Genomic DNA, 15425 nt, shown 5'->3' with positions numbered 1-15425 from the left:
TCTATCTTTGTAGTATCAGAGACGGAGAGCATCAAGGGAAGTAAAGACTGTCTACCTCAGTTGGACATGGAGGTCAATTCTTCCTTCCATCCTCATGGCATTGTGTGCAGCAGTTCCCGCTATGACAATTCAAAATGCCGAGCTAAGACATCTGCAAGTGCAGGTAAAACTAAACGTGGTGAATTAGGATTTTCAAGTGTGCCTTAATAGGCGCATATGTGAGTGTGAATGGTTGTTTGTCTCTATGTTCTCTGTGATCCATTGGTGATCTATCCAAGGTGTACCCTATCTAAGCTGGGATAGTGTCTAGCGAACTTCTGTCCTTAAACAGAATATGCAGTAGAAAATGAATAAATGGATAAAGTAAAACTACAAAACCTCAAAAGACCCCTGTCAGAGTGATGGAGTGAAAATTAGTCATGGCAATTTTGACTCTTTTACGGGAGCAGGTGTTCTGACAAGATGTGCATCCTCTTGGGAATTGTGAGATATATTCATATAGCGCTTTTCTCTAGTGACTCAAAGCGCTTTACATAGTGAAAACCCAATATCTAAGTTACATTTAAACCAGTGTGGGTGGCACTGGGAGCAGGTGGGTAAAGTGTCTTGCCCAAGGACACAATGGCAGTGACTAGGATGGCCGAAGCGGGGATCGAACCTGGAACCCTCAAGTTGCTGACATGGCCACTCTAGAAACCGAGCTATACCGCCCCATCCTCTTGCTACTGAAGATGCGTAAAACATGGAAAGCTGTTTAAATAGTGTACATTTTAACTGTTTTTGAAGCTATCTACGTAATCTGTAATGCAATGTAAGTTGTTTTTCAAAACTAATATGGAAAGGGGTAGAATTAAATAAGCGTTGCTTATTTATACTCAATTTCATATCAAATTCTCTTTACATCATGTCTGAAAAGGACATGTGTGATGTATTATACTGTAAGTGTGTTCATGTTCGAAATAAACTAAACTCAATCAATCAGCCAATCACCATATTTCAGTGCAGACTGCGATTCTATGAGCCAACCCATGTTACGCAAAAACCACGTTAAGCATAAATCATATCGCCTACTATCATGTCAATACACAAATTACAATATCACTACAAGTAATGCATTATACTGTGCCGAGTAAATGCCACCCATATGTGTCTGATGCACATACAGTACCAGAAATCGCAATTATCCACGCTAATGTTGGAACCCCCTTTCCTCAGCATATCAGCATATTGAGAACTAAATAGGCACTGACACTACCCATATCTACATAGGGTTTTTTTTTTCAAAAATATACTGTTCCCTCGTCAGTTGAATGACACATCCACATACAGGCTAACAGGCATACAGTATATTCCCCCCGTTAGCCTATATTTCGATGTGTCATTGACCGGGCTAGCATGCTAAAAGCATTCGTTGCCCGAACATACTAGCTTTTTAGACAAGATCACAGACTGTATTGAACAATATAGTTTACATACAAAATGTCCATTTCCATTTATTACATGTAATAAGGAAACGTAAATGCCTGACTTACCTATCAAGAAGGAAATTGGCAAGTTCGGCATCAGGTGAAAAAATCTTTCAATCGTCTCTGTCTTTCATAGGCACCCCCGATACAAATCCTTGTTTTGTTCCTGGCTTTGTCATGAATAAGTTGAGAATCGTAACGAAGCCTTTTAGATTTAATAAGGTCTGACATGTTTAGTAACTTTACCAGTGGCAGTAGTCAGTTGAAGGTGGCAGTGAGTAACTGGCAACCTGGATGTGACACACACAGACTTTCTGATTGATCAAACGGTGGAGGGCAGGGCATCGAAATGAAAAAAATAACATTTTGGGGCTGTATATCTAATTTTGAAATCAGCATATCCCGGCTGAAATACTATTATCAATTGTAAAGATATTCGATTAATAACATTATTTATTCATGCATTTTGACATATCAGGGCCATTTAATGATGACTTGACATGAAATTATTACTTATGGCACCTTTAAGATATTGTTAGCTGATAACAGCAATTTGGATATCTAGCATTCGCTGGCATTGACTCTATATCATGGACAGGCAAACTACAGCCCAAAGGCCACATCTGGCCCGTTGGTCTTTTTAATCCAGCCTGCTAAATATTAGAACAAAATCCGGCATAGCTCTGTTTTGAGAATTGCCACAACAAAACTGATACTAGACTTCAACACACTGGCAAAAAAGGGTGATGAACACCACTGTGTCCACTGAAAGAAAATGTAAGTGTTAACCCTGTAATACCATTTTTGTGTTTCTTTGCTGTTCTTAAAATAGATGTACAGCCTATTTTAGGGAAGTCTACTCTTAGTTCCAACAGATATGCTTCGAAATGCCGGTCTGTCGAATTTTAAAAGCCAATGTGGACCCTGAGCCTAAAAGTAGGGGCCAAAAAGTCTGCCCCTCCCTCCTCTATATTATATCATAACAGCAGCATGACTGCCAATTGTTGTTTGTGTTAGACTGCTTTTGTATGTGTGCAAGAGACTGGGTGATTGACTGCTGTAAACACATCATTTCATTTGGGCTGGTAAAAAAATATATAATATAGACCTTGTATTTGTGAAAAATATAGACAACTCTCACACACATGTATTCTCTTAAGCCACTAATGGTAACATAAGCTAGCCAGTTGTGTTCATATATTTTTTTACTTTAATAAATGTTACTGTGAGGAAATTATAAACAAATTATTTGATAATAAGTTACTAACACGTGTTAACCTTTGGAGTATATTGGGGGATTTTTAGTCCTTTGAGGTAAATTTTTGCACGACAAGCCATGGACTTGCAGAGAAACATGTTGCGACAATTTGCGAATGTTGATGCAGCCTGCAGGTTCCAGCGAGCTGTAAGAAGGTGTTTATTCTGACCAAGCAAACAAGTGTTTTTTGTCAGATGCAACACATTTTATGCACAGAGCATCAAATGGTCTGCAAAGGTTGTTGGATGGACTGATGCACCTACTCCTCTACACACGAAGACGTTATTGTCTAGTCTCTACAGGTGCAGCGACCATGCACACTGTGCCTTCTAAAAAAGACATTGTTTGCGGCCCTAAAAAATGGTCTTGCTTTTCATTGCATTTCTGAAGGATCATGGCCCTTATCAACTGTTACTCCAAGTCTTTATAACATTTATTATATGGATGGACTCCTTTTATGCAAATATTTAAACGTGAAAAAACTGTCATAACTAGAAAAATTTAGCATTCACAGGGTTAAAATAAAAACATGACATGTTTTCTATATTTTTATTTATGACTCAAGTTGTTTGAGAGATTTGAGCAAAAAAAAGTTGAAAAATATCAGTCCCATCATGTTTTGTACACTTAAACTCTCTGAGGACCTGTTTGTCCTTTAGCTACTAAATTTTGTATTCCCCAGAGGGTCAATAGAAGCTATTAAATTAGGTATTCCCCAAAAGGTTAAAAAGCACAAAAATTGGGGCATGGACAAATCCAAGTAAATCCACCCTTCTATTCCTTCTTCATTTGGATCTTCTGCCTGTTTGTTGTTGAATTGATCTCCACACCGATTGTCCAGCGCAAATATACAAGTGTTGGCAGAGCATGCAGAAAACTCACCAGCAGAGCAAATGCACTTGTTGGTATCCCGCTGTAAAAGCCCTTTAGTTCATGACACCCCATCACAGCTGGGAACAAGAAAGTGATTGCAGAGTAACAGTATTACCATTAGGGAACAGTATCTCCAGTGGTTGTCTAATTATATTGCTGTTAATAAGTATGTCTGGTTGTTTTTTTCAGACCACGTTGCAGGTCTTCTCTTCACCTCTTCTCTAGAAGAGATTGGTGAGATCCAAACCAATATCTTGCTCAGGAAACACAAAAGTACCCTGGAAGAAGTGGTTGGCAGTGCCAACAGTGACTCGACTTTGAGTTGGCGGCTACGTGGTGACAAAGTCTGTGGGAGTGGCACTACTGTTCTTGGTCTGGGTATGAGCCAGGGAGAAACTGACCCAGATAAAATTGCAGAACATCTTGGCGCTGATGCGAAAATTCTCTGTAATTCCAACTTTGGTAAGAGCAAGAGGCCTCGCTCACTGGCTCTGTGTGGGTCAGAGGAGGCTTCTGTTAGCAGATGTCGTAAAGATGGAGATGAGCCGGAGATGCAGATTTCCAGTGATGAAGACCTGAACAATCTAGAGGCTATTTTTGATTTGGAGGATTTGGATTTGGACAAGACCACCGCAAGCGAAGGAATTACTTCTCACAAAACCTGCAAATCTCGCAAAAATCCTATTGAACGCAGCGTAAGCTACTGTGGTGTGAGTCCTTTGACATCAAGACGAAGAGTGAAGCGCACAGGCATTGAGACTGGCTATGATCCTCTCTCCTTGCTTTCAGCAGAGTCTCATTCAGTGCAGCAAAAGGAGGATCCATGTCCAGAGGAGATGGATGCCAACACACCCATTGCCAACAGGAATTTGGCAAGGGAAATTGAGCTGTATATGAAGCACATTGGAAGCCCACTGAGTAGCCGAACACCAAGTAGGGAACTCCAGGACCCGTCCAGCCCGCTCATCTTTCACCGCTCCTCACCTCGTAGCGCTAGCTTACCCAAGAGCTCCGTCCTCAGGACTACGGAAGTGCCACAGTCTTGCACCTACCACCGTCACTCGCCCTCTAAATCTATCACACATCAGCGTATGTGGTCGTCGCCAACTTGTCACAGCGCAAGCACCACCCCTAGCCCTTGTCCCAGCTCGCACCCCAGCCCCTACCGGGATAAGACAAGCCAGATGCACATTGCAGCCCCTTCACCATCCTCATCGTTTGTTCTGGACACAATACTAACACCAACACTGGATGTTTTCAAGACCAGCATGTTCTCTGCAAGCAAAGGCGTGGCAGAGAAGGCTAGTCGTTGGTACTCACGTCTATCCACGTACGCTACACCAACCAAGGTACTTCCCATTATTGAAACTTTATTACAATAGTGAGAAACATGTTTGCACATTTGATAGCAAGCACTTTTTAGCTGTATTAGCTTTACTTGAAACAGAGTATTTTCTTGGATGGTTGCTACCATCTTGTGATTTATTTGACCCCGTTACAGCATGTTGGTTTGATTAAATATCTATATACTGGCGAAGAAAGAGAGCAATATACACATTAGGCACATAGGTGGGCAAGTATATTGGATTTTCGAACAACTAGCGAAATCTATTTACGCGCAAAACTATTCAACCCGTAATGTAACTTCCATCCATCCATCCATTTTCTACCGCTTATTCCCTTTTGGGGTCACGGGGGGCGCTGGCGCCTATCTCAGCTACATTAATTTAAAAAAAATTACACACTTCAAGTAGATTATCTATTATTTAGCATTTTATTGCAGACAACTGCAAGTTTGTAAACTTTGCAACTGGATATCATTTACTATGGGGATGGAATGCTTTTGTTTCTGGTTGTACCGTGTTCTGTGGCTGTCAATTCTGTTCTCAAGCGTGCTCGATGTCATTGGGTTTTTTTCAGGACACTCAGAGTGACCAACCAAATGTCTCCACGCTTGATGTTCAGGATCCAGATAGCTTCCCTGGGAAGGATGAGGAACAATCAAAATATTCTACAGTCTCCCCAAAAAAGAATAGCCCTGTTGGTCCAACGGGATCTCGAAAGAGCCCAAGACGTAGCCCCTTCCACAGCAGACTTTTGAACAGTCCCACTGCAGACTCTAGCCTCAGAAGACCCACATCGCTGCTCCCTGGTTTGTACATTAAACAAATATTTTTATGGTTACCCAGAAATTGAGATACACTAGCATTACCTTTGTCATTGTTTGATTGTTGGAACTTTAGTAATATTCCTAGCCATGTGTAGGTCACATTCTCTGATAATCTTTCCTACCCTCACAGGTTGTGGCCACCTCTCACCTCCTGGCTTCCTTCTGTCTGACAAGTCAGACTTAGGGTCCTCACGCTACACTAGCAACACCAGCATCTTCAATAACTGTGCAATGGAGGTGACTCAACTTAACAATTTCATTACTAGATCCAAAATAAAGGAATAGGACAGATTATATACCTCACATTGCTATATTTACTTTTTCAGCTGTTAATCTCAAGCTGTTCACGCTGTAAGACATGTGACTGTCTGGTCTACGATGAAGAAATCATGGCCGGCTGGACGGCGGATGACTCTAATCTAAACACTACGTGCCCCTTCTGTGGAAACCCTTTCCTGCCTTTTCTAAATGTGGAGATCAGGGACATGAGAGGAACCGGCAGGTTAGATTTGACACTTCAACACATTTGTATCTGGATGCTGTTAAAAGAACTGTGATATATAATTTTGATATAATAATGTGACGGTAGCACCTCGATTTTTGTATGCCTCATTTTTTATATGATGAAAGTTTGCCAAAATGTTGCCCTGGTTTTTTTACCGTCTCAGTATTGTACGACCAAACATTACGTCTAACAAAGCTGTCTGTTTTCCTGCGTATCATTCCAAGGAATAGAGTGCCCAAACAAAGAATCCTATGCAATAGTGAATCATCCTGTGCTTTTTCAAGTACAGCTGCAAAAAAACGCACCATGGGGTCAAAGACTGTCTATTTAAAAGCCTACTGAAATGAGATTTTCTTATTTAAACGGGGATAGCAGGTCCATTCTATGTGTCATACTTGATCATTTCGCGATATTGCCATATTTTTGCTGAAAGGATTTAGTAGAGAACATCCACAATAAAGTTTGCAACTTTTGGTGCTGATATAAAAGCCTCGCCTTTACCGGAAGTCGCAGACGATGACGTCACAAGGGTGAGGGCTCCTCACGTCCTCACATTGTTTTAAATGTGAGCCTCCAGCAGCAAGAGCTATTCGGACCCAGAAAACGACAATTTCCCCATTAATTTGAGCGAGGATGAAAGATTTGTGGATGATGATATTGATAGCGAAGGACTACTAAAAAATAAAATAAAATAAAAAGCGACGGCTCCGGGCGGAGGCAGTGTGAGCGTTTCAGATGTAATTAGACACATTTACTTGGATAATTCTGGAAGATCCCTTATCCGCTTATTGTTTTAATAGTCTCTTAGTGAGATTGTAAAGACATACATCGAGGTCGGATGGCTGCGGTGAACACGCAGTGTCTCAGAGAGAAGCCGAGGAGCTAAGCTCACAGCTGCCTTTTAAACAGCTACAGCAGGAGGACGAATAATCCAATGATGTCTCCGGTAATATATATATCACAATTTTCCCATCCAAAAACATGCTGGTTGACGTAGAGAAACATGTTCGCTTGACTGCTCTGTGTTATAAACAAAGAAACACCGGCTGTGTCTCTGTGCTAAAGACAGCTGCAATACACCGCTTTCCACCAACAGCATTGTTCTTTATAGTCTCCATTATTAATTGAACAAATTGCAAAAGATTCAGCAAGACAGATGTCCAAATGACTGTGTAATTATGCGATGAAAAGAGACGACCTTTAGCCGTAACTTGTGCTGAGCTAATATTTCCTGACAGTCCGTGACATCACGCGCACGCGTCATCATTCTGTGACTTTTTCAACAAGAAACTCGCGGGAAATTTAAAATTGCAATTTAGTACACTAAACCGGCCGTATTGGCATATGTTGCAATGTTAATATTTCATCATTGATATATAAACTATCAGACTGCGTGGTCGGTAGTAGTAAGTTTCAGCAGGCCTTTAAGCTGGATCCCTACGATGCAGGGAAAAAGTGTCATGGTCACAGAACGATCCACACGCAAGACACAAAGTATGAAAAAAAATAAGATCAGGAAATTGTAAAAAAAAAGCAACAGTAGATGCAGCGGAATGCATTAGAAAATGTTATTACACTCGGAATAGTAATGTGTTTAAGAACCCAACTTATTTAGGATTTACAAACAGCTGGTTCCTGAAGCTTCCTCAGGCAGGAGTAAAAATAATACATTGAACACAGAAAATAGAAACTAACACACAGCACAGAACTGAAACTAATGAAAAATGATACAAACAGCAAGCAATAGAAAGTTGTGAGTACCAACACTTTAATAAATAAGGTGAACAACCCAACTAGATTAAATAAATAACTCAGTCTTTGCCAACAATAATTGTCAGTAAAGGTACAAATAATGTTAAATGTTCATTTATACATTTGATTTATTATTTCAAAGTATTTCACATTGTTTTCAGCGTGTAAAACAACTACTCCATATTAAACATGTTGTGTTCATATTTTGAGAGTCTTGAATAGGGATGGGAATTAAGATTTTAGAATTGTGGCATTCCATTTTTGATTCTGCCTTGCAATTTGGTTCCTTATCAATATTTATTTGAAAAAATGAAATATGTACAGGTTAATTAGCATCAACTTTTTTTAGTTAAGAAAAAAAATGTGTTTAAAACCATCTGTGAGGTCTTAAGATGTCCACAGTCTCAATGGGGAGCCATGGCACAGGGGGTTCCCAGAAAATCTGTTTTGAAGATATATATAATATAATAATGAAAATAATTTTACTGTAGGAATAAAAATAAAATATACAAAATACAATAAAGTGTTCTGTGACAATTACCCAAGCAGGTTCAGTAACATGTTGAACACTTTTGTAAAATAAATGTACATATTTCTTTTAAACAAAAATATATGACCTGACTTCTCAAAAGTACAAACCCCGTTTCCATATGAGTTGGGAAATCGTGTTGGATGTAAATATAAACGGAATACAATGATTTGCAAATCCTTTTCAACCCATATTCAACTGAATGCACTACAAAGACAAGATATTTGATGTTCAAACTCATAAACTTTTTTTTTTTTGCAAATAATAATTAACTTAGAATTTCATGACTGCAACATGTCCCAAAGTAGTTGGGAAAGGAAATGTTCACCACTGTGTTACATCACCTTTTTTTTTAACAACACTCAATAAACATTTGGGAACTGAGGAAACTAATTGTTGAAGCTTTGAAAGTGGAATTCTTTCCCATTCTTGTTTTATGTAGAGCTTCAGTCGTTCAACAGTCCGGGGTGACCGCTGTCGTATTTTACGCTTCATAATGCGCGACAAATTTTCGAGGGGAGACAGGTCTGGACCGCAGGCGGGCCAGGAAAGTACCCGCATTCTTTTTTTACGAAGCCACGCTGTTGTAACACGTGTCTTGCTGAAATAAGCAGGGACGTCCATGATAACGTTGCTTGGATAACAACATATGTTGCTCCAAAACCTGTATGGACCATTCAGCATTAATGGTGCCTTCATAGATGTGTAAGTTACCCATGCCTTGGGCACTAATACACCGCCATACCATCACAGATGCTGGCTTTTGAACTTTGCGCCTATAACAATCCTAATTTTTTTTTCCTCTTTGTTCTGGAGGACACCACGTCCTCTGTTTCCAAATATAATTTGAAATGTGGACTTGGAGAAGGCATTCGACCGTGTCCCTCGGGAAGTCCTGTGGGGAGTGCTCAGAGAGTATGGGGTATCGGACTGTCTTATTGTGGCGGTCCGCTCCCTGTACGATCAGTGCCAGAGCTTGGTCCGCATTGCCGGCAGTAAGTCGAACACATTTCCAGTGAGGGTTGGACTCCGCCAAGGCTGTCCTTTGTCACCGATTCTGTTCATAACTTTTATGGACAGAATTTCTAGGCGCAGTCAAGGCGCTGAGGGTTTCCGGTTTGGTAACCGCAGGATTAGGTCTCTGCTTTTTGCAGATGATGTGGTCCTGATGGCTTCATCTGACCAGGATCTTCAGCTCTCACTGGATCGGTTCGCAGCCGAGTGTGAAGCGACCGGAATGAGAATCAGCACCTCCAAGTCCGAGTCCATGGTTCTCGCCCGGAAAAGGGTGGAATGCCATCTCCGGGTTGTGGAGGAGACCCTGCCCCAAGTGGAGGAGTTCAAATACCTAGGAGTCTTGTTCACGAGTGAGGGAAGAGTGGATCGTGAGATCGACAGGCGGATCGGTGCAGCGTCCTCAGTAATGCGGACGTTGTACCGATCCGTTGTGGTGAAGAAGGAGCTGAGCCGGAAGGCAAAGCTCTCAATTTACCGGTCGATCTACATTCCCATCCTCACCTATGGTCATGAGCTTTGGGTCATGACCGAAAGGATAAGATCACGGGTACAAACGGCCGAAATTAGTTTCCTCCGCCGGGTGGCGGGGCTCTCCCTTAGAGATAGGGTGAGAAGCTCTGCCATCCGGGAGGGACTCAAAGTAAAGCCGCTGCTCCTTCACATCGAGAGGAGCCAGATGAGGTGGTTCGGGCATCTGGTCAGGATGCCACCCGAACGCATCCCTAGGGAGGTGTTTAGGGCACGTCCAACCGGTAGGAGGCCACGGGGAAGACCCAGGACACGTTGGGAAGACTATGTGTCCCGGCTGGCCTGGGAACGCCTCGGGATCCCCCGGGAAGAGCTAGACGAAGTGGCTGGGGAGAGGGAAGTCTGGGTTTCCCTGCTTAGGCTGCTGCCCCCGCGACCCGACCTCGGATAGGCGGAAGATGATGGATGGACTCGTCAGACCACAAAACACCTTTCCACTTTGCATCAGTCCATCTTAGATGAGCTTGGGCCCAGCCAAGCCGGCGGTGTTTCAGGATATTGTTCATAAATAGGTTTGACTTTGCATAGTAGAGTTTTAACTTGCACTTACAGATGTAGCGACCAACTGTAGTTACTGACAGTGGTTTTATGAAGTGTTCCTGAGCCCCTGTGGTGATATCCTTTACAAACTGATGTCGGGTTTTTGATGCAGTACCGCCTGAGGGATCAAAACTCCGTAATATTGCTTACGTGCAGTGATTTCTCCAGATTCTCTGAACTTTTGGATGATTTTACGCACCGTAGATGGTAAAATCCCTAAATTCCTTGCAATAGCTCATTGAGAAATGTTGTTCTAAAACTGTTCGACAATTTGCTTCCAAATTGGTGACCCTCGCCCCATCCTTGTTTGTCAATTACTTAGCATTTCATGGAAACTGCTTTTATACCCAATCATAGCATCCAACTGTTCCCAATTAGCCTGCTCACCTGTGGGGGATTCCATACAAGTGTTTGATGAGCATCTCTCAACTTTATCAGTATTTATTGCCACTTTTCCCAACTTTTTTGTCACATGTTGCTACCATCAAATTCTAAAGTTAATGATTATTTGCAAAAAAAATAAAAATAATGTTTATTAGTTTGAACATAAAATATGTTGTCTTTGTAGCATATTCAACTGAATATGGGTTGAAAATGATTTGCAAATCATTGTATTCCGTTTATATTTACATCTAACACAATTTTCCAACTCATATGGAAACGGGGTTTGTACTTACAACTGCATTAGCCAGTGACAAATACAAGTAATTTATATCCATTGTGCAATTTTGCAAAAGTCTATGAACATAAAGTTAAAGTCATCTTTATTGTTCAATTTCAACATGCGCTAGACATACAGGAAAATCAAAAAAACGTTACTCTCTGAACCACGGTGTGAACTAACTATAAAGTGTTGTTTTTTTATAAACTATTTACAAAATATAAAGTAAAAAACAATACAGATGTACAATAATTACAGGATAATGCCCAAAATGTGCCTTTGGATAAATATGTGCCTTTTGAAAAAACAAAAGCAACCGCGTATGTGCAAGATGTGCATCTTAAAAAAACACCAGCAGCAACATCAACAAATCTGCATGGACTTGGATTTTGCACAATACGTATTAGGCATTTGTATAAACAAAATACATTCAGTGGTGGCAGAGAGAGAGTGAGATAGCGTGGACCCCAGGAAGACTAGTGGGTTGTTGTGGCAACCAGCTAATGGGGATCCTTAATAAAAATAAAAATCACATCAAATAGGTAGCACTGCTCTAGGATAGGACGTAAGGTTCAGCATATAGAGCTGAGGAGAAGGCCGGGTTGTGTGGGGGCTTAATAGAGGGGAGCGAGTCTATCTTACTGACAGTGGAGTGGCTAAAACTGTCTGTTAGTCAGGTGGAGCTGGTTTGGTGGCTCCGGTACCATCATCTTAGACGGCGCGAGACTAAAGAGTCTGTGATGTGAGGTTTGGGATCACTCACAATGATGCGTGCTTTTCGGGTCAGGCGGGTGTTGTTGATGTCCTGGAGAGAGGTAAGTGGGATGCCAATGATTTACCATATTCTATATACTATATTCACTGTGCGTTGCAGGGTCTTGCGGCTGTGGGCGGTGCTGTTCCCTACCACATAGTGATGCATCTGCTCAAAATACTCTCGATGGTGCCCGTGTAGAAGGAGCACATGATGGTTGGTGGTGCTCACGCCTTCTTCAGCTTGCGTAGGAAGTGTAGTCGCTGCCGTTTTTTCTTCGCATTGTTTGATCAGGAGAGTTCGTCACTGATGTGTACACTCAGAAATTTAGTGCTGCTCACTCTCTCTGCAGCAAAGCCGCTGATAGTGAGTGGTGGGTGGTTTTGAAAGTCCACAACATCGTCCTTGATCTTGCCACATTTACAAAGAGATTGTTGTCTCTTCACAAGGTAGTCTGATGGCTGACATCTTTAACTTAACAATTTAATTGTTGCTGAAGGTTGTTGTGCAGTCTAGGGTCAGCAGGGTAAAGAGCATGGGACTGAGCACACTGCCACCAGGGGCCCCTGTGATTCGTGTAATGCAGCGTTTCTCAAAGTGGTGGGGAATAGAGACATGACAGGTGGGGTGCGAGGAACGGGAGGAAATTTCACTTAATTTTTTTTTTTTTTTATTATATTCTTAGATTTTTTTTTTTTTTACTATGCTTTCATTTTCTATACACACCGTAAATCACTTTGTGATTCTGTCTGTGAAATATGTTCTATAAATAAATGTAAATTACCTATTTTTCCTCTAGGCTTTAAATTTCTAGGTAGGAGCGAAAATTTGACAGACATAGCAACAGTAACTAATGAGGGCGAGGCTAAGCGGAACAATCTTTCACGCGGATGGGTAGCAGGCTAATGTGTGGACCACAATTACACAAAATGGATACATTTGTGACTCACACTTCAAAGGTTGTCGAGCCAGAGCCAGCGCCTGCGGAGAAACAAAAATCTGACGGGCTTAATCAACCAAAAAGCCAACCGAAAAGAAAATATGATGAAGGGTATCTTGCTCTTGGATTCACGGCAACGATGGTGGGGGCAGAGGAGAGACCCCTGTGTGTTCTGTGTCTAAAACCGCTAGCAGCAAACAGCATGAGACCCAACAAATTAAAGAGACACCTCGAGACCACACACTCCAATCACGTCAATAAGCCACTTGATTTCTTTCAAAGAAAACTGGCAGAGTAGTTATTTTATTTATTATTGAACTTGATGCAAGTTATACCACAGCTGCACAGTTATTTTATTTATTATTGAACTTGATGTTATTTTATGTTATTGAGTTCGAATGTATACAACTTGAATGTTACTTGATGTTCAATAAATTTGAAAATGTTACACTTGGCATTAGCGTTCTGTTGGGTCGATGGGGGCAAGTGAAGCTTGAAAACTCCCCCTTGTCCAAAGTGGGGGATGACAAAAAAGTTTGAGAACCACTGGTGTAATGTGTCTCAAGATGTTGTTACCGACCCGTACTGCTTGTGATCGCTCCCTGAGGAAATGAAAGTTGCGGAGATGGTGTTGATGTGCAGCCTCTGAGATGGTCGGACACTGTCTCTTCATGCATTGTATGAAAAGCATTAATTTCACGTTTACAGTTACTGATAGTTTTCCAATGACGCGCTAATATGTTAGGCAATGTTGGTCAGTCAGCCGGTTAGTTAGTTAGTTACTTGCAGTATTAACAGCAGACAACGTGCTGATGTTGCCACCGCTGCTGTTGGTGGAGATTCTCTTTTGGCTTGAAGGGGATCAAAAACATCATTGTAACCAACTTCCTGCCGTTCTCGTGTGGGTTGCGGGGACACCTGACACAAGACGCATCATAGCAGCGTTGGCATTAATTTATTATTTCAACAAATCTTGGCCCTTTGGTCGAGTCACTTTTCAGTGCGCTCCTTCGTGCTGCCTGCTGCCGCTTCACGCCTTTCGGTGTCCGGTGCTTGCGTCCGCTGCGGGGGTGCGTCATCGCTCTCGTGGTTTGGATTGTCGTGCTTCTGGTCTGCTGGCCGATGTTTCCTCCTCCGTGCTGCTCTCTCGCTCGTTCCTCCTTCGCCCTTTTTGTACTCTAGCAGCAGATAGACTGTGAGCAGGTGTGTAGTATACGCACCTGTTTTAGATTGGCGCTGCAGTGTCGCTCAGCGTGTGTCACGCTTCTTCTTTCCGCCGCATGCCCCGCCTCCCGGCCTCCAGGTGGGCCCACGCTGCTGCTTTCCGCCCGTTGTCGGCCCGTCGGCGGTGTCTCTCCACAATCATAAATTCAAAGTTATCACATGATGTGTGTGCTAATGTTTCTGGTCGTATTTCCTCCCAATGATGAAATATTTACTTTGCAAGTCTACTGCAAGTTGCCCTGTTGCCATCTTTTGTCGTGATTAATCCAGCGTTATGTGCGCCCACAAGAATTTATCAGAGAATCGTTAACAAAACTGGCAATTGATTTCCAGGAATCAACAAGAACAGGTTTTGGATTACGATCCCAGTTGGAACGGATTGATTGGATTTACATTATTTCTTATGTCTAAAATTGCTTCAGTTTTCGTACATTTTGCTTTTTGTCTGACCTATTGAAGCGGATTACTAACAAAATCTAGGTACCACTGTGTATGAGATACATAGATCGCCTATGCAATGATGTAAATGTCAATGAATTTGATTATTATGTTCTCTTTGTTTTAGGCTGTTCCTAAAGGAAAGTCTGTCAGTGGATGAGGCGCTGAGCTCATCATATTCTACCTCAACAGGCTTTGACACAGGGACGTCCACTTTATCCACCCCCTGTCCCACCACAGCCATCTCCCCTCCTTCTCCTGTGACAGCCGTCCATGACTGTTCAATGAGACCGAGGTGTCTGTCAAGCTGTCACTCAATATTACATCTTAACGTTCTTCTCGCTATACTTGCTCATATTACCGTATTTTTCAGATTATAAGTCACAGTTTTTTTCATAGTTTGACCGGGGGTACGACTTATGTGTGAAATTAATAACACATTAACGTAAAATATTAAATAATATTATTTATCTCATTCGCGGAAGAGACGAAGAAAATGTCAGCAATAGTCACACACACGTCAACCAATAAGAATTCGGCGGGGGAGGGTCATGGCAGAAGTGCATTATGGGTCATGGGATGCTAACTACTATATGCTACTGCCGTAGCTATTAAAATGGATCATTATATTGTTGGCCTTAACTAATGAAAACTGAGAAGGGCTGAACAAAAATGGCACCGAAAAGGAAATCATGTACTGCAGATTACAAGCTGGACGTAGTGAAATATGCAGCAGAAAACGACAAGAGGAAGCGGCGCATACCTTTGGA

General features: G+C 41.8%; 1 protein-coding gene across 4 annotated transcripts in view; it reads left to right on the top strand.

Moving 5' to 3' along the window:
- LOC133543197 (C-myc promoter-binding protein-like) overlaps nucleotides 1–15425 on the top strand; it is a 146683-nt gene that overhangs the window by 99119 nt on the left and 32139 nt on the right. For all 4 annotated transcript variants that reach the window (XM_061887712.1, XM_061887710.1, XM_061887711.1 and 1 more), the window contains 6 exons: nucleotides 14–163; nucleotides 3787–4946; nucleotides 5518–5749; nucleotides 5898–6004; nucleotides 6094–6269; nucleotides 14783–14950. In XM_061887712.1, coding sequence (XP_061743696.1) covers nucleotides 14–163; nucleotides 3787–4946; nucleotides 5518–5749; nucleotides 5898–6004; nucleotides 6094–6269; nucleotides 14783–14950 — 1993 coding nt within the window. The remainder of the gene's footprint in view (nucleotides 1–13; nucleotides 164–3786; nucleotides 4947–5517; nucleotides 5750–5897; nucleotides 6005–6093; nucleotides 6270–14782; nucleotides 14951–15425) is intronic.

The sequence above is a fragment of the Nerophis ophidion genome, linkage group LG25, assembly GCF_033978795.1.
Source record: "Nerophis ophidion isolate RoL-2023_Sa linkage group LG25, RoL_Noph_v1.0, whole genome shotgun sequence".
Lineage (NCBI taxonomy): Eukaryota > Metazoa > Chordata > Actinopteri > Syngnathiformes > Syngnathidae > Nerophis > Nerophis ophidion.
The sequence above is the reverse complement of the archived record's forward strand: the minus strand, read 5'-3'. Positions and strand labels throughout refer to the sequence as shown.